At 46.4% G+C, this 26,625-nt stretch overlaps 1 protein-coding gene across 1 annotated transcript; it reads left to right on the forward strand.

Annotated features, from left to right (window-relative positions):
* Positions 1–1,570: 1,570 nt before the first annotated feature.
* Positions 1,571–8,802, forward strand: PRDM13 (PR/SET domain 13). The gene is made up of 4 exons (XM_058835700.1): positions 1,571–1,711; positions 3,391–3,522; positions 3,621–3,741; positions 7,331–8,802. Exons 1-4 carry the CDS (start codon positions 1,571–1,573, stop codon positions 8,800–8,802), a joined length of 1,866 nt encoding a protein of 621 aa, XP_058691683.1.
* Positions 8,803–26,625: the final 17,823 nt, after the last annotated feature.

The following is a 26,625-nucleotide window of genomic DNA, read 5'->3' on the forward strand; positions in this document are numbered from 1 at the left end:
AAAAAAAAAAAAGAAAAAAAAGAAAGAAAAAGGAAAAAAGCTCCATATGTGCAATGGTTTCTGAAAGCAGTGGATAAAATCTCATGTGCAACTTTGCAACTTCTCCAAAGCAGAAAGGTTTAGAAATTTTTTTTTTTTTTTTTGAGTGTTATGAGGCATGGAGCAGAGAAAACTCGCCAGCAGGAATTAGACAAGAGTATAAAAGCGAAAGTTGAAAACTGAGTTTGTTAGTGTCCTTCTTGGTCTGACAGGCATTTCTGAACTGTTGCATGCACTTAAGAAAAAAGTCGCACACCTTTCCTTTTCAGCTCCTGGGAAATTTCTGGGACATTCATCCAGCCTGAATTATAAGATGACTTAATCCTAGCACTTCGTTGTATCTTAATTAAAATATTTATGCGAAGAGGAGGGACATAGACACACACTCCACTTGAGTATCTTCGTTCTGGCTTTATTTACATTTGCTTTTTGCAGGTTCCACCTCCTAAAGCGGTTTTGGTGCAAGAGATTTTGTGTGTGGGCGAAGAACTTGTGGATGTATTAAAGGAGGAATCCAGCCGCACACTCTTTGCTAGATATCTGTGTTATCTGCTGGCCGTGCCTGCCTGCTTCCTGGTGGCTGTATGTCTCTATTTCCTCCTGTCTCTATTTCTTAATCGCAGGAACTACAGACACAGCTTCCCCAGCACTTGCAGGTGCAGCGGTTTGTGTTTTACAGGGGCTACGGCATCTCATATTTTGTGCTATTCAGCCTCCTTAAGGATCAAAGCCCTTCTGAAACAGATTACTGGCCTGAAACCAAACCACTGAGATGGTAATATGGTCGTTCTTAAAAAAAAAGTGTAGGTATTTTCTGGTGTTTTCCCATCAAGTACCTGCCCAATTTCTGTATGGCACACGCCGGGAATCAATAGAAGTTAACAAGTCCTCAAAACATTCCCCATCTCTTTGTTTAATCTCCTTTACAATAAAGCCAAGGGAAGAGAATTAAAAATCTTTGAAGTATATTAAACCTCAAAAGGCTCAGCCAAGTAGACTTAAAATAGTCACTTATTTTCCAAAACTGGTTTGTCGAGGAACAATAAAAGGAAGTAAAATTTATGGAGAAATTATACAGTGGATTTGTCACTTAAAATATCGTAACTGTCTCGGGGACAATACCCCATGCTGAGGATTAATGGTCCCTCCAGACCTTTGATTCACCAGCGCCTTTTCTTTGCCCTTGACAAATTGGATTTTTAGGAATGGGAAGGTCGCCTGGCCCATTGTCTGCCAGCCATTCACTCTGCCTGATTATGCAGGAGGGTTAGGGAAAGGCTCCATGTGACCCTCTTGGATGGGACTCCGCAGCTGCTCGAGGAGCCAAACTCTCTCACCAAACTCTGCGCCCCAGAGCATCCCCCTGCCAAGGGGTACCCCTCCTGCTCTCGTTGAAAAGCCGGCGTCCACACAGCGCCGCGTCACTCTGCGGGCGGAGATACGCCTGTGCTCATCCTCCCGCCGCCTGCTGCTGTCACTCCGGCCCCCTTAAGTAGTTGGGGTTCCCGAGCGCTCACACCCAGCGGCAGCGATGCAAACCAGCAGGGCTCCGGCCATCAGCGTCAGCGCGGAGAGCTGCATCCCGGCCGGGCTGCGCCTGGGTCCTGTGCCGGGCGCCTTCAAACTGGGCAAGTACCTGTCAGACCGCAAGGAGCCAGGACCCAAAAAAAAGGTATTTTCCTACGGTCTCTCCTGCACCGCTGGACCTTGATTATTCGTTGGCTCGGGGGAAGCCGGCTCTGGGAGAAGAGGCTGCTCTTCCCCCGTCTCTCTTCGATCCTCCCTTCTTAGAGCGAGCCAGGAAAGCAAAGGGAAACATTTCCAGAACGTCTTGAGATGTCTCCCCGTGGTTTTGCCAGGAAAGCCTGCCCGCCCGTGCTCTCTCTCCCTCCTACCCAGCGCCGGGGCCCCCAGCCCGGCCGGCCTCCGGGGCGAGGCCAGAGGATACGGGTGCTCTCTCGGAGGAGCAGACGCGCCCCCGCCTTGGATATAGACGTGCTGGAAGCGTCTCCTGAGCCCCGTACCCGGTGTCGGAGGGCCCTGGTCCCGCCACCCAGCCCCCGCCCTCCGGGCGTCCCCTCACTGGGGCATTGCCCCTTTCCCTGGTAGAGCCAGGACGTGCCACGGCCGGCTCCTCGCACCTGGAGCCCCGGCGAGGCGGGGGCATGAGGCCGTCACAGCCCCCGGGTTTTGTCCCGAGAAGAAGCAGGGTAGAGGCAGATGCACGGATTTATTTCTGCATTTGGCTCGAGTTCGTGCCCCAAATCCCTATTCCCAGCCGCGAGTCCTTTGGCTTGGGCCTGAAAGGAGTGTGGGGCGGGAGGGCCGGGGCTACCCCAGAGACGGCGTCGGGGTGCAGGTCGCAGGTGTCGGGGCACCCCTGCGCAGCTCGTCCTCCCTCCAAAGCCTCGGAGGGACCTCCCCTCCGGAGCTGCAAACAGCCGGAGCGGGAGGTAGGGATGACGGCCACCCGGCTGCCGGCTTCGAGGTCAGTCCGTGTCCGAGAGAAGGATCGAGGAGGAGGAGGAGGTGAAAGGCTTTCGTCCCGTCCATCAGGCTCTTCAGGGGGCTGAGGATGAGACCCCTCCTTTTGCCCCCCGGGCAGCCGCGGCTCACGCGTTCCGCTCTGATTTTTAATGCACTTTAATTGTTTTTAAACGCTCTGCCAGCCCACTCAAATTTATTTCTCATCTGGCTCCCTTGGTTTCTCGCTTTAGACTGCTTTGTTCCGATGACTTTTATTGCACGGTCATTCAGGGAATGGGCACTTCATTTTCTCTTTGTATGGGCAAACAGATTATGAAGTATGGGGCTACAGGGACTTTGTAGCTGAGCAGAATATTCTCCCCTTTCCCTCTCCCCATCTCCCGACAAGTCCCGCATGTCGCAATGGTTTTGTATGGACTCAAAGTCTGCATAAACTCTTAAAAAAAAAAAAAAATAATCGTACCTAGGCATTTAATATAGCGTTAAACGAAATGTAGCAGCTGCGGCTGGACAGGGCGCGTTTGGATCAATGCGACCCAAGGGAAAAATCCCGTTTCCCCTTGCCGGGCACGGGGTCTTCCATCCTAACCCTGCAGAGCTGCAACCCCCGCTAGGGCAGTCGCATCTCTCCCAAGGCACCTGCGAGCCGGGGAATGTCCTACTCAAAGGTGGGTGAGGATGGCAGCGTTAAACGGGAGGCAAAAGGAGATGCTCTCGCCGCTGCTTTCAGCTGCGATGCTCAGCACCCTGTCTAGTGTGGGGAAGCAGCTTGACGGGCCAGGCAGGCAGGGGGACGGGTTAGCTTTTTGCTCTCTTTGTGTTTCGTTTCACTTGAAAATGACAGCAGTGCCGCCTGTTTTCCAGGTGCGGATGGTCAGAGGGGAATTAGTGGATGAAGCCGGGAGCTCAGCTCTGGAGTGGATAGGGTTAATCAGAGCTGCCCGAAACTCCCAAGAGCAGACACTGGAGGCTGTTGCGGATCTGCCAGGAGGACAGGTACCCCACTCGCGGCTCCGGGCTGGCGTGGCACCTCTCTCTGCCACCTGCCTCCCCTCTCAAGCCACCTGAAGAAGTTTCCTTTCTTCCCTCTCCAGATTTTCTACCGGGCGCTGAGAGATGTCCAGCCGGGAGAGGAGCTCACCGTCTGGTACTCCAACCCTCTGGCACAGTGGTTTGACATCCCCGTCACGGCCACGCCGACGCACGACGAGAAAGGTACAGATGCGGGCACTCATTTCAGAGCAACCAAATTAAATGAAACAAAACAAGCCCTCTTTAACTGACACCTTTGACGGGAACTCAAACTGCGGTAGGCAAACGTGGGCCCCAGAAAAATAAATGCCAGTACAGCTGCCGTGAATTTAACACACCACCCTTTAAACTAAGACTCCATCTGCTTACATTTAAAGGGTGATCTATTAACTCGGTAGCGTATGGAAAGGCCCCCGTGCGTCGAGTTGTTCCGTTATCGTCCTGATTTAATGATTCTTTGATAGGCAAATGGGGTTTCTGTGAAACATCGCTATAGCTGGTATGCGAGGCAGCAAATTGGTTCAGTAGTTTCTAAAAACATCGGGTTTACCTTCCGTGCTCAGAGTTTCATAGACTCTTTTCAGGTTCTCTTGAGGGTAGATTCACATAATCAAGCCAAAACTGGGCAGTCCCTGTAGATTAGAATACATTAGGTAAAAGGTTAAGTCGGCGTCAAATCACACTGAAATCAGGACATCCAAAGATGTTGGGAAGGGGAAGACACCCGTCTGGGACGGCTCGTTTCAATCCACAAACCTATTCTTAGCTGGAATTGCACAGCACATTAAAAAAAAAAAAAAAAAAAAAAGGCGAGGGTGAAAAAAGACGAAACACTTCAGCGTTCACTTGTCGGGCTTCCCTGGCTGCAGCCACCCCCTCCCGCTGATCCTGGGTCCGGACGCTCCCTGGGGCGTCGGTGGCGGCAGCTGCCAGTGGGTACCACCCTCGGGCTGAGTCCACTCCGCGGGAGATGAGGGAACCCCAGCCGCTCCTGCTTGACGCGGAAGATCCTTCAGCTCGGCGGTGTCCCCGGGAAGGGAGCGAGTACACGATCCGGGCAGGGGCTGCCCCCTCCCTCCCCGTCACGGCTGGTCGCTCCACAAGGTGACCAGGGTCCGTCCCGAAGGGATGGCTGCTGGAAAACCAGGCTCTGGCTACCGTATCTCATCGACTCGTGTTATGTGCAAGAGCCCAAATTGAAAACTACACCCGGAAAAAACCCTCTTGATCACGTCTCTGTCCCCGCCACGTCGAAGGGCAGTGAGGTCACGGATCTTCCGAGGGTCACCCCCTCGAAAAGCCTGCCGAAATTTCGGTAGCAAGGAGGACACGACGGTGAGTTGTGCCCCATTCCTGTCCAGCAGCCCTTGCTGCGGATGGGTACCAATGCTACTCGGGGGAAAAACGAAAGAGAGCTCAGGTCAGCAAGAGGCTCCCAGCGTGCGGCATCCTCCTCGCCCCGTCGAAGCAAGGCTGATTTGCAAAGTGGCCCTACGGATCCGCTGTGTCTTCGGCCCCACAGTTTCCAGTCTGATTAATGCAGACTCAGAAAAAGTGTAACAGCATGCTGAAGTGCTCTTCTTTTAATGATCATATGCTGAAAAAAAAAGCCGAAAAACCAAACTGAACTCCCAAACCCCCACCAACCGAAAAAAATGACAGTGGAATAATTCGGAGGTTTTTTTTTAAAAAAACACAGAGTGGAAAAACCAAACCAAATCAAAAATTTGGAATTCTTCTGTGCTTGACCCTGTTAATTTTGGTCACCATGGTGAGAAAGAGGTGGTTTTTGGTGAGAGTGTTTTGAGAGGTGTTTTTGGTTTTATTTTTGGGGTTTTTTCCGTGTTTTTTTTTGTTTTGTATTTTTTTTTCTTCTTTTTTTTTTTTTTTTTTTTTTCTTTCCCTTCGAGCCGTTTTTCTTGAACTGGAGCTGAGGGAGGGGAGCGGCGGGCCGGGCTCGGTGGCAGTCGGGAGCCGGTCCCGACCATCTTTTGCCCAGGATGTCGGGGCCGCTTCGCGCCGCTGAAGTGACCTGCATAGGCAAACGAAGAGAGCGGGAGGGGGTCCGTGGCAGTCCGTGGCCATAATCCTTTCCATCCATACCGCTCCTTCACCCGTTTTCCGTCTCACGGCGGTGGGATTGCCACCGCGGTTGCTTCTCCCGTGGCCGATGCCTCTCCGGGGTCCTGGCAGACACAGTTCCGTCTCTCTCCCTCCTCGACGGGGCGAAAAACAGCGTCCAACGCCTTCACAATGCTGCAGATCTCGGGACCGCCTCTCCACGGCTAGCGAGGAAAAGCTGAGCGCGGCAACGAGGACACAGAAGGGGAGATACAGCGCGCAGTGCTTCCACGCGAGTTCGCAGACGAGTTTCCCGCGGAGAGCGAAGATTCCGTTTTCCACCCGCAGCAGACATCGACTGATCCCTGTCAAAAGCCGTCTCGAGAGGCCATCGCATCCACCCCAGCGACCCGCCCTCCCCGGGTGCCCTGACAGACGCGGGGCACGACGCAAAGTCTCACCCCGTCTCATCCCTCACGGGATTCCCCGAAACGTGAGGAGCTGCCCCCAGACCTGGAGAGGGCTCTCATTTCCTCCTTAGGTGTTTCGGTGCATTAAACTGCGGCGTGAGGGTCAGCTGAGGACGGTCAGGATGGGCAAAAGCCAAAAGGGAAATTCAGGGGCTTAACAGGGTAGTATGGTGACTGGAAGAAACGAGAGAAAAAAATACGGGTACAAAGAGACAGAAAAAGAGGAGAGGACAGAATGAAGAGGGTAAGGAGAAAGGAAAGGTAAAGGAAAGGGGAAAGTGGGGAGAGGCAGTCAGAAGGAGGGAAGGAAGGAAGGAAGGAAGGAAGGAAGGAAGGAAGGAAGGAAGGAAGGAAGGAAGGAAGGAAGGAAGGAAGGAAGGAAGGAAGGAAGGAAGGAAGGAAGGAAGGAAGGAAGGAAGGAAGGAAGGAAGGAAGGAAGGAAGGAAGGAAGGAAGGAAGGAAGGAAGGAAGGAAGGAAGGAAGGAAGGAAGGAAGGAAGGAAGGAAGGAAGGAAGGAAGGAAGGAAGGAAGGAAGGAAGGAAGGAAGGAAGGAAGGAAGGAAGGAAGGAAGGAAGGAAGGAAGGAAGGAAGGAAGGAAGGAAGGAAGGAAGGAAGGAAGGAAGGAAGGAAGGAAGGAAGGAAGGAAGGAAGGAAGGAAGGAAAAGATTCCTAGACAGACAGGTGGCCACAGAGGCGGCGTTTCACCGTCTGGGCTGGGGAGATGCTCCTCCTTGGTGTACCCTCCTGGCAAGCAAGGCCAGGAGGGGGAAAGTGGAGTCTGAGCCTCAGCGGTGTCGGGCAGCCACCACAGCCGCGGCCACCGAGGTCTGTTCCGCTTGAGAGAAGTCGAAATGGGACGGGGCACAAAGGGCATTGTCCTCTGAAAGGGAACGATTACATATGGCCCATACATATCGGATATTGTCTCGCCGCGTAATGAGGGGCTCACGATCATTAGATTGGCCTTTGTTCGGTGCAGCCGACTCCCTGACATACGCTACCTCCTCTGCAAACGCCAACAGATGGGCCCTCCGACAGACGACTCGCGGCAGCAGCTGCTCCCCCCGGCCCTACGGCGCCCCGCTCGCGGGAGCTCGGCCCGGACCACGCAGCGCCCGCACCGCTCCGCTCCGCGGTACAGCACGGCGGGGGCGGGACGAGGCGGAGGGAGCGCGGGGATGCGCGGGGAGGCACGGGGATGCGCGGCCGCCTCTGACGGGTCCCTCCGCTTGCCTCCGCAGGGGAGGAGCGGTACATCTGCTGGTACTGCTGGAGGACCTTCAAGTATCCCAACAGCCTCAAGGCGCACGTCCACTTCCACTGCGCTCTGAGCCACGGCCGGCCCTTCCTCCATCACGACCACGGCCGGCCCGCTGCCACCGCCTTCGGTCTGCCCCCCAAGGAGCTGCCGGCCGCCTCTCTGCGCGGCCACCCCCCGCCCGGCTGCGGCCCTCGGGAGGCCGTCAAGCGGGAGGCCGTCGCCGCCTCCCCACCGCTCGCCAAGCCGGCGCTGCCCAAACGGGCGGCGGGCAAGGAGGAGCAGGAGCGCGCCCTGGACATGAGCGTGGGGGCCGCCCGCGGGCCGGGGCCGCTGCTGGGGCCGGCTGGCGGCAACGGGCTGGCTCTGTGCCCCGGGGCGCGCTCGGCCTTCCGCCCCGCCGGCTCGCTGCGGGAAGAGGCGCGGGGCGCTGCCGCCCTCGGCTTCTCTAAACTGCTGGGGGGACTGAAGGCGGGACGGGCCGCCGCCGAGGCGCCGCCTAAGTGCGGAGCGCTGCCGGGTGAGGCCGCCCCGCAGGCAGCGGCAGCGGCGGCGGGACTGGCTTGCGGCGGCGGGCTGCGCGCCTTCCCCCTGCTCTCTCCGCTGGAGGAGGCCTCGGCCTTCCGGCAGGTGGAGCGGGGGCTGCCCGCGGCCGCGCTGCCTCCCGCCCGCTACCCGCCGCTGCCCGGCGGGGCCCTGGAGCGCTTCGCGCTGCCGCCCTTCGAGGGGCTGAAGGCGTACGCGGGCGAGTGCGGGCTGCCGGTGATGCCGCTCACCGTCTACAACGGGGAGCTGCTCTACGGGGCCGCGCCCTACTACCCGCTGAAGCTGCACCTCGGCGGCCTCCTCAAGTACCCTGAGTCGGTGTCGTACTTCGCGGGGCCGGCGGCGGGTCTGCATGCCGCTGAGCTGGGCTCGCTGGCCAGCATCGACCGGGAGATCGCCATGCACACGCAGCAGCTCTCCGAGCTGGCGGCCGAGAAAGGCCGAGGGAGGCTGGAGACGCTGCCGGCGGGGGCGGCCGGCGCGGCCGGAGGGAAACCCAAGACCGGGCACCTGTGCCTGTACTGCGGGAAGCTGTACTCCCGCAAGTACGGGCTGAAGATCCACATGCGGACTCACACCGGCTACAAGCCGCTCAAGTGCAAGGTCTGCCTGCGGCCCTTCGGGGACCCCAGCAATCTCAACAAACACATCCGCCTGCACGCCGAGGGCAACACGCCCTACCGCTGCGAGTATTGCGGCAAGGTGCTGGTGCGACGCCGCGACCTGGAGAGGCACGTCAAATCCCGGCACCCGGGGCAGAGCCTCGGCAAGGCAGCCGAGGACAAGAATGACTCTGGCTATCCGCAGCCCGAGCAGGAGCAAAAGACTGACAACGAGAGCGACGTGGACGTCTGTTTCACCGACGACCAGAGCGACCCGGAGAGCGGCAGCCGGCACCGCGAGCAGTGATGAGGGAGGCGGCCGGGGCGGGGCGGGGGTGAGGGGAGCGCTGCAGCCCCCCCTCCCTATTGCTCTGGGCTCCCGGGGCGGTCCCACGGGAGGCCGTGTCGCGGAGGAGCGCGGGCTGGCGGGCAGAGCCTCCGGCGGGGCGGGCAGGGGTGCGCGGGCGTCCCCGGGTTCCCTCCACAGCGTCGCCCCCGCCGCTGCAGCTGCGGTGCCGGGACAGGGGTGGAAGGGCAAAACCCTGGCGGGCCCGGGATCTCACTGGACAGGCACCGCATCCCGATAGACGCCCGCAGTTCAGTGGCCATATATTTTTATTGTACCTTCGTGTCGAGAAAATTGTGCCTTTTGGAAACGATGTTTTTTTTCTATGCGCTCTCCCATCACTCGTTCCAGTGGTCTGAGCCGTGGGGCTCAGCAGCAGACCCGGGTCTGCAAGCGCCTCTGGCACCTGTACACTTTATTTGACACCTCACCTGTGCTTGCTCGAGTCCCAATAAAGCAATACCAACAGCTTTTTGGAAAGACAGAAAAGAACAGCCAATAAAAACCCGCTCCTGCAGCATGGAAGAGGTTCGCATAACAGGTGCACCATTTGATCACGTTGCAATTATTTATAGCAGATAATATTTGAGTAACAAATGTAAAATAAATATTAAAAAGCATGACTCTAAAAGCACGCACTATATAATTTTAAAGGAAATACACTCTCTGTTTGGTAGAATACAAATGTGGTGTATGTTTGTTTTCTAATGAACGATGTACAGTGGATACAGTATTTTGGTCTTGGTTCCAGTTTGTCATGCGATTTTTTAAAAAAAGAAATAAAGTTACTGACAAACTACTGTTTGTTCGTTGAACTGCTGTCAGCAGGATCTCGTGTTCTTCACAATGCTTCTGATGATTGGAAGCTCAGACCTATCTGTATGCAGCGTCTTTGGGTCAAGCTCTAAACAATTTGACTCTGAATGTCGCCTGAGCATTTTCCTTCTCTCACCTAAGGGCAAAAATCCCAAATCAAATCCGTTCTCGATGTCTCGGATTTTTGAAATATTTTTTTGTTACTTTGTTGTGCACAAGGCGAGGGCAGAGCTGTTAAAGGCTGAACAATATTAGTCTTTTTTTTACCTGTTTGCACTCCGTGAAACGTGCCACTTCTGCAAACACTCTTCTTTAGAATCGTTGTTACTTTTATTTGAAGAAAGAATCTTCTTATTCTTTGGTATGAAAAACCTGAAACGAGTTCAACTTTAAAAAAAAATGACTGTCAGAAAATTATCTCTTTCGCCTGGCAGTTCCTCCAGCTCACCAGGCAAAAGGATGCAACACTGCCGACAGTTACCCGCCAGCTGTGACCAGCCAGCTGCGCGGGTCTGCCCGCTCAGGTCCGAGCTGGGGCTTTCCGTGTGCCCTCGGGCAGGCAGAGTCAGGGGGGAACTCCGCTTTTTGGCTTAGCATAGCTCACAACTCTGGAGCAGAAGGTGAATCTCTTTGATTGTTCGATACACTTAGAAGACTGTGAGTTTTCAGGATCGAGCCCTATTTCAGTCTGGGGTGTAGGCGATGTAATGTAAAAGACAAACAAACTACTTTCAGTATCTGCGAGAATTTAAGATACAAATATGATCATTCGTTTGCTCACTAAAGGCTATGTCGTGCTTGACAGCAATAGGAAGCAGGAATTCAAATTTCGATTTTGAATTTCCTTTAAAGCTTTGACACTGCAGCGTTGCTGTTTTTTCTTTTCTTCTTTCCCCCTTATTTGGCCTTGTACACCCACTTACTTGATACATTTTATCCCAAGACGGAAGTTATCTTTCTGACATGAAAATAAATGGAAAACCCTCTCCTGCAAAGAGGGGGATCTTTTTAATCTGTTGGTGAAGTCGAAAATCCTGTTGTCATTTAAAGCACCGTCAGCAGGATGTGGAATATTTCCTGCCAGGTCTTGATTTCAATATATTTGTCTGCTGCTTTCCCAAAGGAGGGCACCCACCGTGGAGCTGCTGCCGGGGATGGATGCATCATGTGTGCTGTGAGGTCGTGGAAAGGGTATAATAATTCAACTGTGATACGGGAAATATTTCCATGTCTTTAGAATTTGTGAGTTTTGATAGAGGTGTTCCATCAAATCGTAATACTTGGGCCACCCTTAACAAAAAACAAACAAAAAAAAAAAAAGAGAAAAAAATAAAAAAGAAAAGGTCAACTTGTGTGAATTAACGGCCTGTATATATAATAATCAGTCTTAGAGTTAAGGAAAAATCCCAAACCCGAATTAAATGTAACCAACCTCAAATAATCAAATCCAAGGGGAAAAAAACAAACAAAGAAACTGCATATGGGTTGTCGGCTTTTTTTTTTTTTTTTTTTTTTTTTTTTTTTTAATTGCTATGCAGCGGCTAAATCGAAACACAAAGTACAGACGGAGACACGCAGATGAAATTCTGCCACATTCACTTTTAGGACCCCATTCCTACGACGTTCCTAGCGGAGGCGCATGGTCCAGCATGGGTTCACGGGCGAGCCCCGGTGACCGGCCCGGGATGCTCCGGCCCGCCGGAGCTCCCGCACGCCCGAGCGGCTTCCGACAGCCTCTCCTAAGCAGCGCTGCCTGCTTGGTGTTATTTTTAATTTTCTCCCGTGTTAAATTTTATTAAATTTTGCCACATTTTGGGTTATTTTATTCAATTTTGATTGATTTTGTTTTATTGTCCCGGTCAGGCCAGGGATGATGCGACAGCGTTTCTCCCGAAACCTCAGTGATCTGGGCGGTGTCGGAAGCCCGGGATGCAATCAGGGCCAAGGAGAACAGCATTTCAGGCGGGTCAGCAGCCGCAGCCGCGGGTTCCGGCGGGCCTCTCGCTCCTCCGGATGGAGCTCTCAGGGCTCCGCGGGCTCAGGGCTCCGGCTCCCGCTGCTCTCCCGCCGCTCTCCCGCCGCTCTCCCGCTGCTCGGGGCGCGGAGCGGGCTGAGCGTCCCGGCCGCCGCCCACACCGCTCCCTCCCGCAGCCCCGGCCCGCGCTGCCAGCGCCGGCGCTGATTGGCTGAGCCCCGCGGCGACCCGCGCTCCTATTGGCCGGTCCGCGCGGAGCGGCCCCGCCCCGCGGCGGCTGCGCTGAGGGCGGCGGCGGGAAGGGTGCGGAGCGTCCCGTGGATGCGGGAAAGGGCTTTCTGTGGGCTCGGGGGGACCTGTGGGGACCCAGCTCCCGGGCTCATTGAGTCATGTGTCGGCCATGGAGGTTCCCGCGTCCTTCGGTTTCCCTGCGGGCAAATTTGTGTCTGGAGGGAGGTGAGAAAACTTCAGGTCGCAGGGTAGGTGCGGAGCTGATGGCAGAGCCAGCCTGGGCGCAATACCCGCTGGATTTTGTGTTCTTAGCGTCTCTAGGTCTACCATTGCTTCTGGCTGGTTACCATTTGAAGCTAGGGAAAAAACAAAAACAACACCACAGGTTTTGCCTTCTGAATTTGTAATTATTGGTAGCTGCAGTAAAGCAGGTATGTCCTCTGCATTTTTATAATAAAGGAGAACATAATTAACCATATTTGCAGGACAAAATGGAAAAGCGTAGGCAGAAAGGATTGTGACGGAAGAAAGACTTACTCCTTTAAAATATTCCTCATTGAGATGCTAGTTTGGTCAAGGGCCATATGCATTAAATGACCAGATTTCTCTATTTTCTGTGAGAGGACTCAGGATTTTGAGTCAAGTCGAACAGGGAATAATGAAGGCTGTATTTTGTGAGTGAAGAATAGAATGTTATTTGCTTGTTGGAAGTCGGGAGCCAAGAAGAATAAATAAATTGAGATGGCTTTTGGACATTATCAGGAACTAGTCTAGGCATTTTGCAAACTGGTCTTTTGGTTTCCAAAGATTCACACTCAACCTCAGCTGTCCTTGTAAAAGCAATTGATTTCAGTAACATACCATTTTTTAAATTTGGGGAGCAGTTTTGATGATTATTGGCTCCTCCTTTATTAGCCTCTTCATAGAATCACTATCAAGAAGTCTGGATGCATCTGGCAGGGGGTGCAAAGAACTGCAAAAAAAGTAGGTTGTAATGATCTTGAAGGTAATTTCAGTTTTCACCCAAACTTGGTTTTGGCACAGAACTCCATCATATATCTTACTTGTTAATACTGTAGTTACTGTTGAATCCATTGCCTAAGGATGCACATGGGAGATGAATGGTGCTGTGAATGACCAAGCTGTAGGGCAGGGTCTTACAGACCAGGGGTCTAGATCTTACTCCTCCTAGATCTTACTCCTCTAAACTTGCTAAATGGGTTTGAACACAGTCCTGAGTTTGCAGCTTTAAACAACCCCTAAAATTACCTGATTTTGTAAAGGTGTTGAGCGCTTGCTTTCCCCAGTGAAGTTAGTGGGACTGATTAAAAATCTGCCAGGCACTTTGACATCTAAGTGGGATAGGTATAATCAGCTGTAATGCAAGTGAGATTAGATTTTGAACTTCTTGATAGTGCAATACCTAGGGAGGACTTGATCACTTTAAACAAGGAAATGGTTCTATACACTTAGTGGAATATATTTTCAAAGATTTTTGTATTAAACTCATATTTTAAATCCACACACATGCACACACGTTATCTGATCAGAAAACTCTGCTGTAGGTATGAAAACACATGTGTTCTTCAGGGTCCTTTTCTATGGTTGCAATGCTGATGTTGCAAATAAATGACTTAGTGATCCAGAAAAATCTATGAGTTTGTGTGGGTACATACATTCATGCTAAAAATATTTCCAGGGAAATATTTTAAATATTAAATTAAATAATAAATATTTTAGAAACATTTTATTTTTTTTTCACTAGAAGTTATGTGCTTGGAAGTACATTTTGAAATAGTCACTGTGTTTGTAAGCTGTACATGTTTTCTAATATTAAAAAAGAATCCCCACACCTGTATCTGATGAAGTGAGCAGCAAGGCTTGGATTCATACTTCCTGTGTGCCAAGGAGACATGAGGATGGGAGAAAATCTAACTGCCCTTGGCTTCAGGTCGGGGAATGGTGAAGATCAAGGATTCTGTCTGAAAAGAGTAATTCTGCACTTGACTGTGAGCAGTTACTTTCTGAATTTTCACCTGAAGGTAAAGTTCAACATGTCAAGGTCATGTTCAAGCTCACTGAAGTTCATTGGACCATATCAGATAAAATCTACAAGCAACGAAAACGCTTTCAGGTATATTCAAAGTCAATCCAATGAGGAATGATTCCCTTCAGCATATGTTATGCTACAAACTTGTATTTTACAAGAAAAAGGAGAAAGTTTCTTAACAATTGAAAAAAGCTGTAGCTGAAGGAATAGATCACTAGATCTGAGGTGTGTATTCATCTATGTTTTGAGCTTATATTCTGAAATGTTATGGAAAGCTATAAGCAAAGCTCATAGTCTTTTTATGTAGATTTACATATGAGTGTGTCTTTTTGATGTTTAAATTTTGATTTTTTTAATCTGTTCTGTTTGGAATGCATTATCTTGTTTCAAGGGTAGTGAAAGTCTTGAATTTATTTTTTTAGACTGCTTGCTTCTAAAGACAGTGGTTTAGTAGCAGATAGTTTGAAGTCCTGATCTGAAATGGAGTAAGTGTGATTTAAAAAGACAACATCAGTAAAGTGAGGTTCAGAGTGCTAAGGAAAAATTCACCACTGTTCTGCTGTTTGCATCACTTCAATTTCATTGCTGATAGCTAAGCAGTTTCAGTGAGAAAACTTTAGGAAGAATGGGAAGAGGTGAAGTCTTTATACTCATTTATAGTTTTTAAAACTTGCTAGTGAGTCAGAGCAGCAGAGGCCTGTATTTTAGTTTTGGAGCATGTGACTGACTCTTACAGCATGAACAATTTTTTTTTTCTCTGTCCAGAAAATTGGAGGACTAAAAATATGTTTTGGCTCTGAGTCCTATTTTTCTGTGTAAGACTTGTGCTTACCTGTTTTTCAGTAGTCTAAGCTATGAGTAGCTCACCAAAAGAAATAACCAAAAAAGCAGACAGTGTATTTTTTTAGTATACTTGCTAAGTCAAAGAGGCTGAACACTCTGGGGTTTTCAGAGATACTCCACTAAAGAGCCTGCTAGCTACAGCATGGGGCTAAAGAGTCCTGTTGGGAATGCACATTTGCAGCTAAGCAACAACTTGGAATTGCGTTGGAGTAGCTACACAGCTGATGGTTGGCCTCCAGTTTGTGCTTGTTATTTCTCCAGAGAGCTCCTCCCTCCTTGTAGAAACAAGCAAAACTGACATTTTTTGATGGAAACAAAGGACTGTGGGGACCTTCAGCCTCTGGTCTGAGATGAGGCAGGATTCTGGTTGTAGCTCACAGCACCCTGTGGCCCACAGTGACAGTTGTCTTTGTCAGTGCCCATAAGGAAAACTACTTCAGCTTTGTGCAGGCCAGAATTCACTGCAACAACACACTGAAATTTTGTGGTCTATTTTTTTTTTCTCTTTCTGTTTATAAAGCAAAAACTTAATTTAACATCCCTTTATTTTGTGTTGCCGACAGCCAGCTAGCTAAGAATAATACCTTTTGGACAAAGCAGAGGGAGGAAGCAAAACAATTTTTCACTGCTTTAGTCTAAGACGTCTAAATTGTAAACAAATTTGTTATATTAAATTATTTCAGTGGTTCTGTAACATTGTATGCTAATATCAAAAAGGCAGCTTAATTATTCAAGAAGTGAAGAAGAGTTAAGTTCCTGAATGAGTTAATTTTAGTTTCATGTGAGGCAACAGAGTTGCTTAAGCTTAATTTCTTGAGTTAGCCTGTATAAGTTTTAGAATATGCCTCTATGCTTTGCCATGATCTTCCAAAACATTTAAAAATAGAGAACCTTAGAATTTCAGAAGGATACATATTTTTTTTTAAATAAATAAATAAATGGGAAATAAATGTATAACTTTTGTTCCTGAATGAAATTTGTTGGGAATTATAGCTCATGCTTTTGCCATAGCTAATGAAAAAAAAACCCAAACCTGTTGTAAAGGGACAGAAAAAACAGTTGAAAAATATAATTAGCAAAATAAAACCCTTCACAATGATGCAGACAATTATTTGTCTCAAATATTACATTCAGTATTCATCTTAAATGAGAAAAATTTATATAAAAACCATAACATTATCTCTGATTATATGCATCTCTTCCATAAAGGTCTGATTCACTACACTTCAGATAAGACCTTCCTGCTTCTTGCTCTCAGCTTAATGCTTTGGAAATAAAGAAATTTTAATGTGGTGCAGAAACTAATAGCAAATGAGAATCCATAGTTAGAAGGATTTCCTCAAATGGCTCTTGTAAAATGCTTGTCATATTTAAAGTCAAGCTGCACATTTATAAAACAAGGAATACATTTCACTGATTAAGATGTATCATGTAAGAAAACAAACAGATCCTTTGCTTTTAAAATGCCTTCTTCCTTTACGCAGCAGATGGTGCTAGATTGTGAATATATGTCAATTTGATTTATTTATAGTCTGAAGAATATACGGTGAAAGACATGGCATGTACAATGTTCGGATAGACTACATAGCAAACTGATCTTTATAAACTCATTTGTTTTGGCACAGTCTTCTGTGGTGTGCATGCTTTTCCTGATGTCTTCTCTGCACCCTTCCAAGACTTTCAGAATTGCTATTATGCTTATGAAAGATGCCAAACCTTACAAGCACATGAATGACAGAATTACACTCAGTTCTAAAAGGTACCTTTCAGCTAAAGAATAGGTAGAGTAAAGATAAAAGGAGTTTAAACAAACTTAATTTATCTTTTGTACTAGAGCCTGTACTGTCAGCATCATCCCAAAAGTCTGGCAGTTTTCCCAATCCAGGTCTGTGTGTTAGCACTCCTGAACTTAATCATAGCAGGTAAGCTGTGCTACTGAAAAGGCAAACATCTACAGAAGGGTGCATGTTCAGACCTGCACTTAGACTGCCTCCCAATAGGTCTTTGGGCTCACCTAGAGTGCCTATCTGCAGCTGGCATCTAAAGCTGCCAGAGGTAAGAGAGCTGCAGAAGTGTCAGTGCACAACTATCAAAGCACAGAATGCCACATGGCTTCTAATGTTATCCTGCCCTTGTGCTCTCCTGCCCCCATCCAGTGTGAGCCATTGTCAGAGTACAGTCAGCTCCAGTCACATCACCTGTACCTCAGCATAATTGGATTTGTTGGCTGGAGCATTATTCAAGGAGCTCGGTGTCTCACTTTTGAGGAATTACAATGGACATGTTGGTGTCTAAGTTTTCAGGGCACTTTGGAAAATTCCAGATGCAACAGTATGCAAAATAGGCTGTTTTGTCCCTTGACAGTGGGAACCTTTGTTAGAGTCTGTTAGCTTAGATCCTGACTTCTCCTTTAGGAAGTGATAGATCAAGAAATATGCAAAGTTAGAGCTTAGTTGCCTCATCCAAGACCTTGAGGATGAAAGAGGCAATGTCATTGTAGCCTTTCCAGAGGCTTTTCCTGGACTGGAGAAATACCCTTTTGGGATCCTTCAGGTGCTGATTAGAAATTCAACAAAGGAAAAAAGCCTGCTCAAACACAGAGGAAAACTAGTATGTATTCACTAAGACATTCTCAAATGTCACATGAGAAGTCAGGTCCTGAGGTCAGTACATTGGTAAGTATGAAGAATTATTATTACTAAATTAATGCGTTAATAATGTAGAGACTAATGAGTTTCCAAAAAAGTGAGAGAATGTTTAATCCTATCTATCCTTCACTAGAAGTGGTTACTAAAGCAACTACAGGAAGCTTCATCACTAAACCATAGCTAGTGTCAGTATAACCAGGTGTTGCTGTAATTCCTAATAAGTGAGGCTTCAAACACAATAATGTCATAATTATTTAGTGACTCCACAGATGGGGAAAACAATATGAAAAATAGTCCAGAGTCTTGGATTGCCAGAGTAATTTCCTCAGAAAGACAATTAAAGTGTTATCCAAATTTATATCTTATTAAGGTTTTTAAATATCATTGCCTCAGTTTGAATGTTTATGGAAAAAATCTCCTGTATTAAAGCTTCCCACATACAGTTCAGACTCCTTGCTTCAAGGTCTTGCACAAATTAGTTCCCATCTGCCTTTTTCCCCCCATCTTCTAGCCCATTTCTTGCCTGCCTTGTCTGGCTCAAACCTACCCCTTTTCCTACTTCTCACCTCTGATTTCATTTCTGGTAATAATATATATAAAAAATTTTGCAAGTTGCTTTATGGGACCACATGTTTTCCCTATTGAAGAAGATTAAAGTGTAAAAACAAAGAAATCATACAAGAATAACTGTGTGTTCTGTATGAAACTTGCTTGAGACTGGATTATATGTAAGTAACAGCTCTACTTGGTAACATAAAAAGTGCTTAACTGTTCAACATACTCATATTGGACCATATCATATTGTTAATGGAAATCATCTTACACCCTGACTAAGTTCTTGTCAGGGGATTGGCCTTTGGAAACAAGGAAGGTGTCACAGAAGCTGACTAAAGGAGAAGAAAACAAACTTTTGAGAAAAATAACCAGTAATGATGTTGAGCTAAAGTTAGTTGGTGCAGATGTTGTTCAGGAGTTACAGCACCATATGATTAGACCCTGGATTCATACGTGAAAGCTTTCTGAAATCTTAAACAGAAATCACTGACAGCTTAGTTCAGGCCCCTCTTAGCAGAACTAGTGCTTTTGCACTCTCAACCTGAGTTAGTAGAATTTAACTCAAGCTTTAGCTCTTTAGTAAAAGTTTAAGTTGACCTAGCTATTCAGTGGAGTTAGCTCTTTTGAAGAAATCAAACTGCTTTGTAGTCCTCACTTGAGTTACTGGGTCAAGTCCTGACAGGCAGGATATATAAATTTGGGTCCTTTGCTTAGCTAATACATAGACAGACTTACCTAAAGTCAAGTTGCACTTTCCCCCTTCCATCTATTTCTAAACCATTTTTAAGGCCTTTTTTTTTTTTTTTTTTCATGCAAGGTGATATCTTTCTACATTTTTTATTGCAAAACATTCCAGAATGTCCAATCACATCAGTATCACATATTTTGCTCTGGTCTAGGATAAGATCTTCAGATTTTCTAAACACTGTTTAAACAATCTTAACCTTGTTTCCAAAAAATTGTTATATACCCAGAAGAATTTAATTGCAAACATGACTGCCTTAACAACTTTTTTGTTATAAATCTGGTTTTCTCAGATGTCTCCAAAATTAGCCCATTCAGGAAGGTGTCTTAGGATGTGTGCAATAACGGAGCACAATATGCTTGAATGATTAATTTTCAGTTCTGCCCTTCTGCAGCTCCAAGCTTTCTTTGTGCCCATTCTTGCTTGCCCCTGTAAGAGCTATTCATTCTCCTTTGTGGATTCTTCTAGAAAAAACATTGTAAAGTTCCTCAGAAAAGTTGGAGGAAAATGATTTTTTTCAGGTTTTATTTTGTGTAATGGGGTAGCTTGACTGAGATTCTTTTAACAGCTTTTATTTCCCTGTCTGCCTAGCCAATTGGTCCTTAGGTTTTAACAGCTGAGAAGAAGAGATATGGCTTTTGTGGGATTTGTTTCCTTTGAGACAAATCCCCAGATATTGCTGTGTTTCCCTGAGTCTCCTGGCCTCAGCTCAGTGGACTAAGCCCAACTCTGTCTGTAAGTGGCCGACTTCAGGGTGTTTGAAACTGAGAGGCAGATCACTCTCCATGAAATGAATTAGATAATCATGGGGTATTAAGGAGGTATTAAGAGGGTCTGCTCTCTGCCCATGATCTCTTTGAGTAAGAATTATGATAACAGACTGCAGTAGAGGTTTCTGGCAAAACTAAAATATGCTGTATGTGTTGACATGTGTCTTGTCCCTGGAATCAGTGCCCTGGGGAAGGACCTTAGCTTCAGGATTCAACCAAACATACACTAATCAGAGAAGGCCCCTGATTCCCCACCAGCCTTGGCCATGTCCCTGGGTAAAAGCGAGCACTACTGATGTGGAGCCAGGCTCTTGGGCTTCCTCCAAGGAGAGGGAGCCCATGCTTAAGGACACATGCTGGGGAGATGAAAAATGAACACTATGAGATGTGACAGTGTGCCTCATCCCTGCAGGAGCCTCCTCTGTAGGGGATGAGCCGGTCCTATAGAGCTATCTTCACTGCTCTGTATATCTTTTCAATAATTCAACATGTCCTGTTTCCAGTGGCCCTCTTTCCTAGCCCCTGGTTTATAACAAAAAGTAATCACATGTTATATAGGCTGTGAAGAATGTACATAGTGCAGCAGTGACTACTGAGACCCCAGGAGGAGACTTGCCAAGTGTGCAGTAAGACCTTACAGGACAGGTGAGATGTGTTTGAGACAGTACAGACATCACTGAGAGCCTCCAAAAGTGCTATGCAGTGTGGATAGAGGCGGATGATGCAGCCATGGAGGCATTTCCAGGGACAACTCAAATGAACAACCTCCCAACAATATTGACGCAATTCTTCTGGTTGCAGAGAGGGGGCAGAGCTTAGTGCCATATGGACGTGGCTAAGTTATTATCCTGTACCATGCACATCCTCTGTGGGGGGCATGGTTTTGGGAAGAAAAGGTAAGAACACTGTTGGAAGTGTGTAATTTTTTGCCTCGCTCTCTCCAGCGGGAAAGCTGTCAGCACTGGCCCTGCAGACTCCATCCTTTTCTGCCTCCATCCATTCTCTCCCATTTTTCTGAGACACAGCTACAGGATGTGGTGCTGAATGGAAAGTATCATCCATGTGAAGCTGAGATGGTGAACACCTTTCTACAGGTATAACACCTTATTTGTATACTTTGGTATTTAATATTGCTGCTGTTATTGTGTGTTTCTTAATTGCCTTTTGCTTTCAGTAAATTGTTATCTCAACCCATAGTCTCTGCTTTTGTCCCTCTCTTACCAGAAGGAGCAAGGGAAGGGAGTGACTTACTTGGAGTTTAATTTCTGGTTGGTGTTGAAGCACTGCAGTGACCAACAGGACTTAATATCAGATATATTTTCAGTCTGCAACTAAGTGACTAAGTGCTCCATTTCCCAAAACTCTCAAAAATGTTATCTTTTTGAGATTTTATCTTACTTTACCACAGTAAGGAGTGATTTCTTGACTTCTTAATTTATCAACTTCTCAGTTTTACCTGTTTGTGTTCAACTTGACTTAGTCATGTTGACTTTCATCTTTTATCAGATACTTAATTTGCTCACCAGCTACTTGTTTTTGCAATTTATGGACTTCTCAAGGTAACATTTTCTCTGCTTTTGCTTTTCAATTTCCCGTGCCATTATTTATAATCCCTTTAAAACTTCTGCTCTGGTTCAACCAGGTTGCAACCTTTAGAAATCTAGATGAGGATCCTCTAAGGGCTACTTTTTCAATTTTGTGTTTCTTATTATAAGTGGATTCTGAGTGAATGTTGCCATAGGCACTACAATACTGCATGTCTGACTCAACAATCTCAGCCTTGTTAAATGAAAACAAGAAATCACCAGTTTGAGACTTATTAGGAAAAAAAAAATCTTGCCTTTTAAAGTTTTTTTTAATGTTCTCATGTTCTTTGTGTTTCTTTAGCACAATCTAATAACTGCATTATCTCCCCACTGTACTGTAGGCTACTGAAGGTCTAGCATCTCTGAGCAAATAATTGACAAGTATGAAAAACTCCAACTCTTGCAAACTGCTAAGTCTGCATGATTTGCCTCTTTCTGCTTGTTTCCTTCTAGATTTACCCTCTGGCTTTCCTTTCAATCTGACCACCAGGAAATGTTCTTTAGCAGTTGGGAAGGAGCTCACAGTTATCAGGGGGCTCACCCAGAGCATCTGGCTGGTGAGGCTGTTGTGAGGGGCTGCCATCCTTGGTGTAGTGGCTGCTGAGCCAGGGCAAGCCAGGCTGGTGCAGTATCTCAGTGCTGAATGTAGAAACGACCTTCCCAACAGCAGCATTCACTGGCCTCCTCTCTCCTGTCCTCCTTTTGTCCAACAGGAGAAGCAAGCTTGGTCCTTCATGGTGGTTCCCTACGTCTCCCATCCCAGCTTCTTTCCACAGCAGGAAGCGCCTAGCCCTGGGTCCTCTTGGTAGGGAGCAGTTCAGCTGTTTTTGCCATAACAAAACATGTCATCATTCAAGAGGCTATCCAGTCCAGCATCCTGCACACAACAGAATCAGTGCATGGTCATTCAGGCCAGGGTGCTCGTGGCTTTGGAGACTTGGTATGTGCAGTGGAATTATGTCTGATCATAGAAGAATGTGAGTATGGCCTGGGCGGGGGACAAAGGGCCAGATGGAGCTCTGTTACCTTTCAAAGCCAGAAACCAAAGAGACAAAGAAATTCTTGGGCTTAGGTCTTAAGGTGGTGTTCACAGGTTGATCTCACTTTTCAATGGTCAAAACTACTGTCAGTTCTCAGAAATGGCCAGTTATTGGCCAGGAGAAAAACTCCCATCAGCCTCCAGCAGTTTTAACTTCCTTAGGTGTTTTTCTTTGTTTTCTTAAATGCCAATCTGTCACAAAGAATAAGAACAGAATTTCTTGCACAGCTGTTTATCTTGAGATCAGCAAGGCATCTTATACCATCTCTTACATATTTATTGATGAACTGATGAAGAATGAACTAGATAAATGGAAAACCATTTGAACTGCTGGTCTTGAAAGGTTATGATCAGCAACTTGAAGTCCAGCTGGAGGCCAGTCACTAGGGAGATGCCTGAGGAAGCCAATAATGTTCATCAATAACATTTTCATTAATGACCTGAACCACAGAATCACAGAAAAAGCTGAGTCGGAAGGGACACTCAAGGATCACGGAGTCCAACTCACAGCCCTTCACAGAACCATCCCCAAAAGTCACACTCTGTGCCTGAGAGCATTGCCCAAACACTTCTTGAACTCTGTCAGGCTGGTGCCGTGACCACTTACCTTAGGGAGCCTGTGCCAGTGCCCAGCCACCCTCTGGGGAAAGAACCTTTTCCTGATTTCCAACCTAAACCTCCCCTGACACAGCTTCAGGGGATTTCCTGGGGTCCTTTCACTGGTTACCAGAGAATAGAGGTCAGTGCCTGCCCCTCCTCTTCCTCTCACAAGGAAGTCGCAGACTGTAATGAGGTCTCCTCTCAGGCTCCAGGCTGAACAGACCAAGTGACCTCAGATGGTTGTGATGCAGTTCCAAAGGACCTTGGTAGGCTCAAGAAACAATCTGAAAGGAGTCCCATTAAGTCCAAAAAAATTAAATGTCATCTGCCACTGTGAAATAACAACTTCATGCATCACTACATACTGGGGACAAACTGTCTGGAAAACCAGTTTTACAGGAAATGGTTTGGGGCTCCTGGTGGACCACGGACATGATCCAGTAGTGTGCCCTCACAGTGAAATGGCCAACAGCCCTCTGGGCTGGATCAGGCAGAGCATTAGTAGCATCGAGGTGATCCTTCCTCTTTACTCAGCCTTGGTGAAGGCCCAGTGCAAGAGAGACAGGGGCTTACTGGAATGAGTCCAGTGAAAGATTATTAAGATGATTAAGAAAGTGGAACACCTTGCATAGTGAAGGCCAAAAGCGCTGTGGTTATTCAGCCTGAAGAAGAAAAGGCTCAGGAGGATCTGATCAATGCATCCATATACCTAAGAGGAGTGGCTGGAGAAGGCAAAGCCTGTACAACAAGAGTCAATGGGCACAAACTGAAACAGGAAATGGAGTGATCATACAAAGATTCCCTTTGAACACACATCTTAAAGCTGAAGCCTGGCAGTTGTGCTCAAAAGCAAGAATTAGCAATTTTTAATGACCCATCTTAATCCCATTCTTCATATTCAGATACACATTTTGTTTATGATTTGCCACCTTTCATGGTTCTTTTTTTTATTTTGACTTTATTATATACAGGCTTCACTTTCCTAAAACTTCCATCTCTCCCTCTCTCAGCTCTACTCACAGGTAAATGTCTTTTGTCAAACTGTAGGTACCAGGTATTGCTTATTCCTGCTAAAGAAGACTGGTAGATATTTCAGTGCAAAAACAGACATGTAAGTAAGGTGTATTTTGTGATCAAACAAAAAAAAAGACATTTATTTGTTAATTAGTGTTGTGTTTCATGTGAACGCAGTGGAAAGGTCTTATTGAAGAACCTGTGAGGTCTGTGAATACTTTTTCAGGTCCTCACATACTTGTGATATCTAGCATGTGTATCACAGGATTTGATCAATAAGTTGTGATTTTTTTCTGATTAACACACGTAAATCTGTAAGAGCAACTTCTGTTCCCTACAGCAAATACTGGGGACATAGTCACAGACAAACTTAAATGGCTACTTTGAGTTTTAAAATATAAGATTAAAAACTATTCTAATAAATCACTAAGATGTACACAGTTTTATTCCAAGCTTTTTGATGCCATTACAAATAAGTGACAGTTTCACAGAAAGTTTTTAACACCATGTGTAATCACAAGAGAAAAAGCAAGGTAACAAAATTATGCTAAACCAGGATATTTAACAATTAGCCAGGAAGAAACCACTTTAGTAATCTTAGTCAGCTAAGGATAGAGACTCTTTGCATCATCAGGGGAGTAAGTGGCAGATTTTCAAGAGGTCGAGTGAATGTATCAAAAAAAGTTTATTTGCTATAATAACAAAAGCCTCCCCATACCTGCATTATTTTTTAAAAAGTAAAAATGATCTTGTCTTAAAAATTAGGTATCTTGCCCACCCCCTCATCCCAGTACTGATGCCTTTGTTCCTTACCATTAGCTCAGATCTAACCTGTAGCTTCCTGCTGGGAGAGAGCCCTCAGAAGGCAGAAACATCTGGTGTGACAGCATGGGCTACAGAAAGGAGACACAAGTTTGATGGACTGCCTTTGGAACTGGGAAGGGTTTCTGTCTGCTCTCCCACATTTTGAGTTATGTTACTTTTTTTGTTTGGAGCCTTCTGCTGCCATTGTGGCCCAGGGTAACTCAGGACAGCAGGAATCCCCTGGACATCAGAGCCTCAGGGCTCTTGAGGAGATGTGTGCTGTTTTACATTCTGCCACCACAAAACATCTTGGGGGATTGGGTATTTACTTCTGCTTTTCTTGTGCTTTCTGGCTGTTTTTATCCATTTATGGAAGCAGTACCAGTACTAGAAAATAATTTGCCTTAAAATAAATAAAGTTTCTGGTGGACTTGGTGATGACACAATGGTATTTATGCACCTGATTCCAATTCTTCTCCCCTGAAATACAAGTCTTTCTCTCTTCTTTGTTCTCTGTATCACTCCTGTATCACTCTTCTACATTAATAATATTTAGTACTGATTTCCAGCCTCTAAGATATCTAGAATTCTGCACTGTGGTGAAGCATATAACCTAAGTTAGCTCTCTAAAATTTGTCTAGGCTGTAGTTCATGGAGATTTGTGTATCTCCTAAAATATGTTTATTATTTATTTTTATATTCTTTCATTGATATGTTGCTACTGTTGCTTATATTCAAACATTTCAAATTGTACACAGGAAAGAGAGCTTGACTAAGTGTCATGAATAACACTTATTTCATGAGTAGCGACAGCAGGGATCTGTTCTTGTTCTTTTCAGAATTTTTGTGATCTTTCTATATCTTATTTTAGGATTGTTGCTGGAGGTCAGTAGTTCACAGGCATTTTCTGAACAAATGAGAAATTGAGAAAAGTTGAGAGCTTGAAATAATGTGTCAGAGATGATAGGAATAATTTATTTCTTCATAGTAGAAAAGTTCAGTTTGCAGTTTTCAAGAAGAGATCTTTTTCCTGCCACTTGCTTCATGCTATGCTGGACTACCAGTTCTAATAAGGAACTTTCAGTATTCACATCTTGGTGATTCTTTCAGAAACACTAGATCATTTGTTCTTAATAACATTACTGAAAAATACCAGTAATTATATAATGGCTGTAGAAATCACATTTTAAATAAATGAAGAGAGAAATGATTTTTTTTTTATTATAACTCTCCAATTTATATGTAATTACCAGCTATAAAAGAACCTTCCTGGTATGCATAATGACCACCTTTTGTCCTTGCATGAAAAGTCGAGGTGTTTTCATTCAAGGTTTTGTTCTCTTCAGCTTATTCCTGGCTGGTTGGGGAGACAGAGGCAGCTGTTTTTATGACAAGTCACACAGCCCTTCCCCAGACTATTGAAAGTGTTGGTTTGAAAACCAGCTGGGTGTATTCTTAGTCTGTCAAGCCCAGGCCATAGAAACAAGGATCCTGGGCAAGCTAGTTGAAATGTGCCATTGTTAAAAGGGAGCTGTTCTTGATGTTGTTTTTTAATGTTAATAGAAACCAGAAATTACTAATTACCTGTAACTGCTATGATTTAAGAGTAATACAATAGAAAACATGCAGACAACATAAAGCAACACACGTTGTTTTCCCAGTTACTTTGGGCTCCACTAGAGATTTGATTCTCTGCCATCTTTTGTGTAAGTACATATAAAATTCTACAAGAAAAAGATGCAGGGCTAGTCTTGCTGTATCACTTGTTATGTATTATCTGTAAGCTGCTGCAAAATTCATAATCAGAATGAAAAATACCTTTGTTTTTTGAACAGAAGGAAAAACATTACTGTCTGTGTAACACCACAGCCAACTTTTTAACAGAAATTTGCCAGATAACTCACAGGGGATGATGATGCTTTTGGTCTTCATCTTGTTTGGACTGGAAGGATATTGTTAGAGATGGAAAATGTAGAAAAGAAGTGGGGCCTGTAGATGATATCGTCGTGGACTGCATGAAAATTGTAGTGGGACAAAAGGAAAATGCTGGACATAATTCTTGTGGAGGCGTGAGACCTGGTGCTTGACAGCAGCCTGGATACATAATC

This window comes from Poecile atricapillus, chromosome 3 (genome assembly GCF_030490865.1).
Source record: "Poecile atricapillus isolate bPoeAtr1 chromosome 3, bPoeAtr1.hap1, whole genome shotgun sequence".
Taxonomy (NCBI): Eukaryota; Metazoa; Chordata; class Aves; order Passeriformes; family Paridae; genus Poecile; species Poecile atricapillus.

Excerpts from the sequence above, each read along its gene's own strand:
- PRDM13 (XM_058835700.1), top strand. The coding sequence starts at position 1,571 with ATGCAAACCAGCAGGGCTCCGGCCATCAGCGTCAGCGCGGAGAGCTGC. Across the intron at positions 1,712-3,390 it reads AGCCAGGACCCAAAAAAAAG|GTGCGGATGGTCAGAGGGGA; the intron begins GTATTTTCCTAC and ends CCTGTTTTCCAG. Across the intron at positions 3,523-3,620 it reads CGGATCTGCCAGGAGGACAG|ATTTTCTACCGGGCGCTGAG; the intron begins GTACCCCACTCG and ends TTCCCTCTCCAG.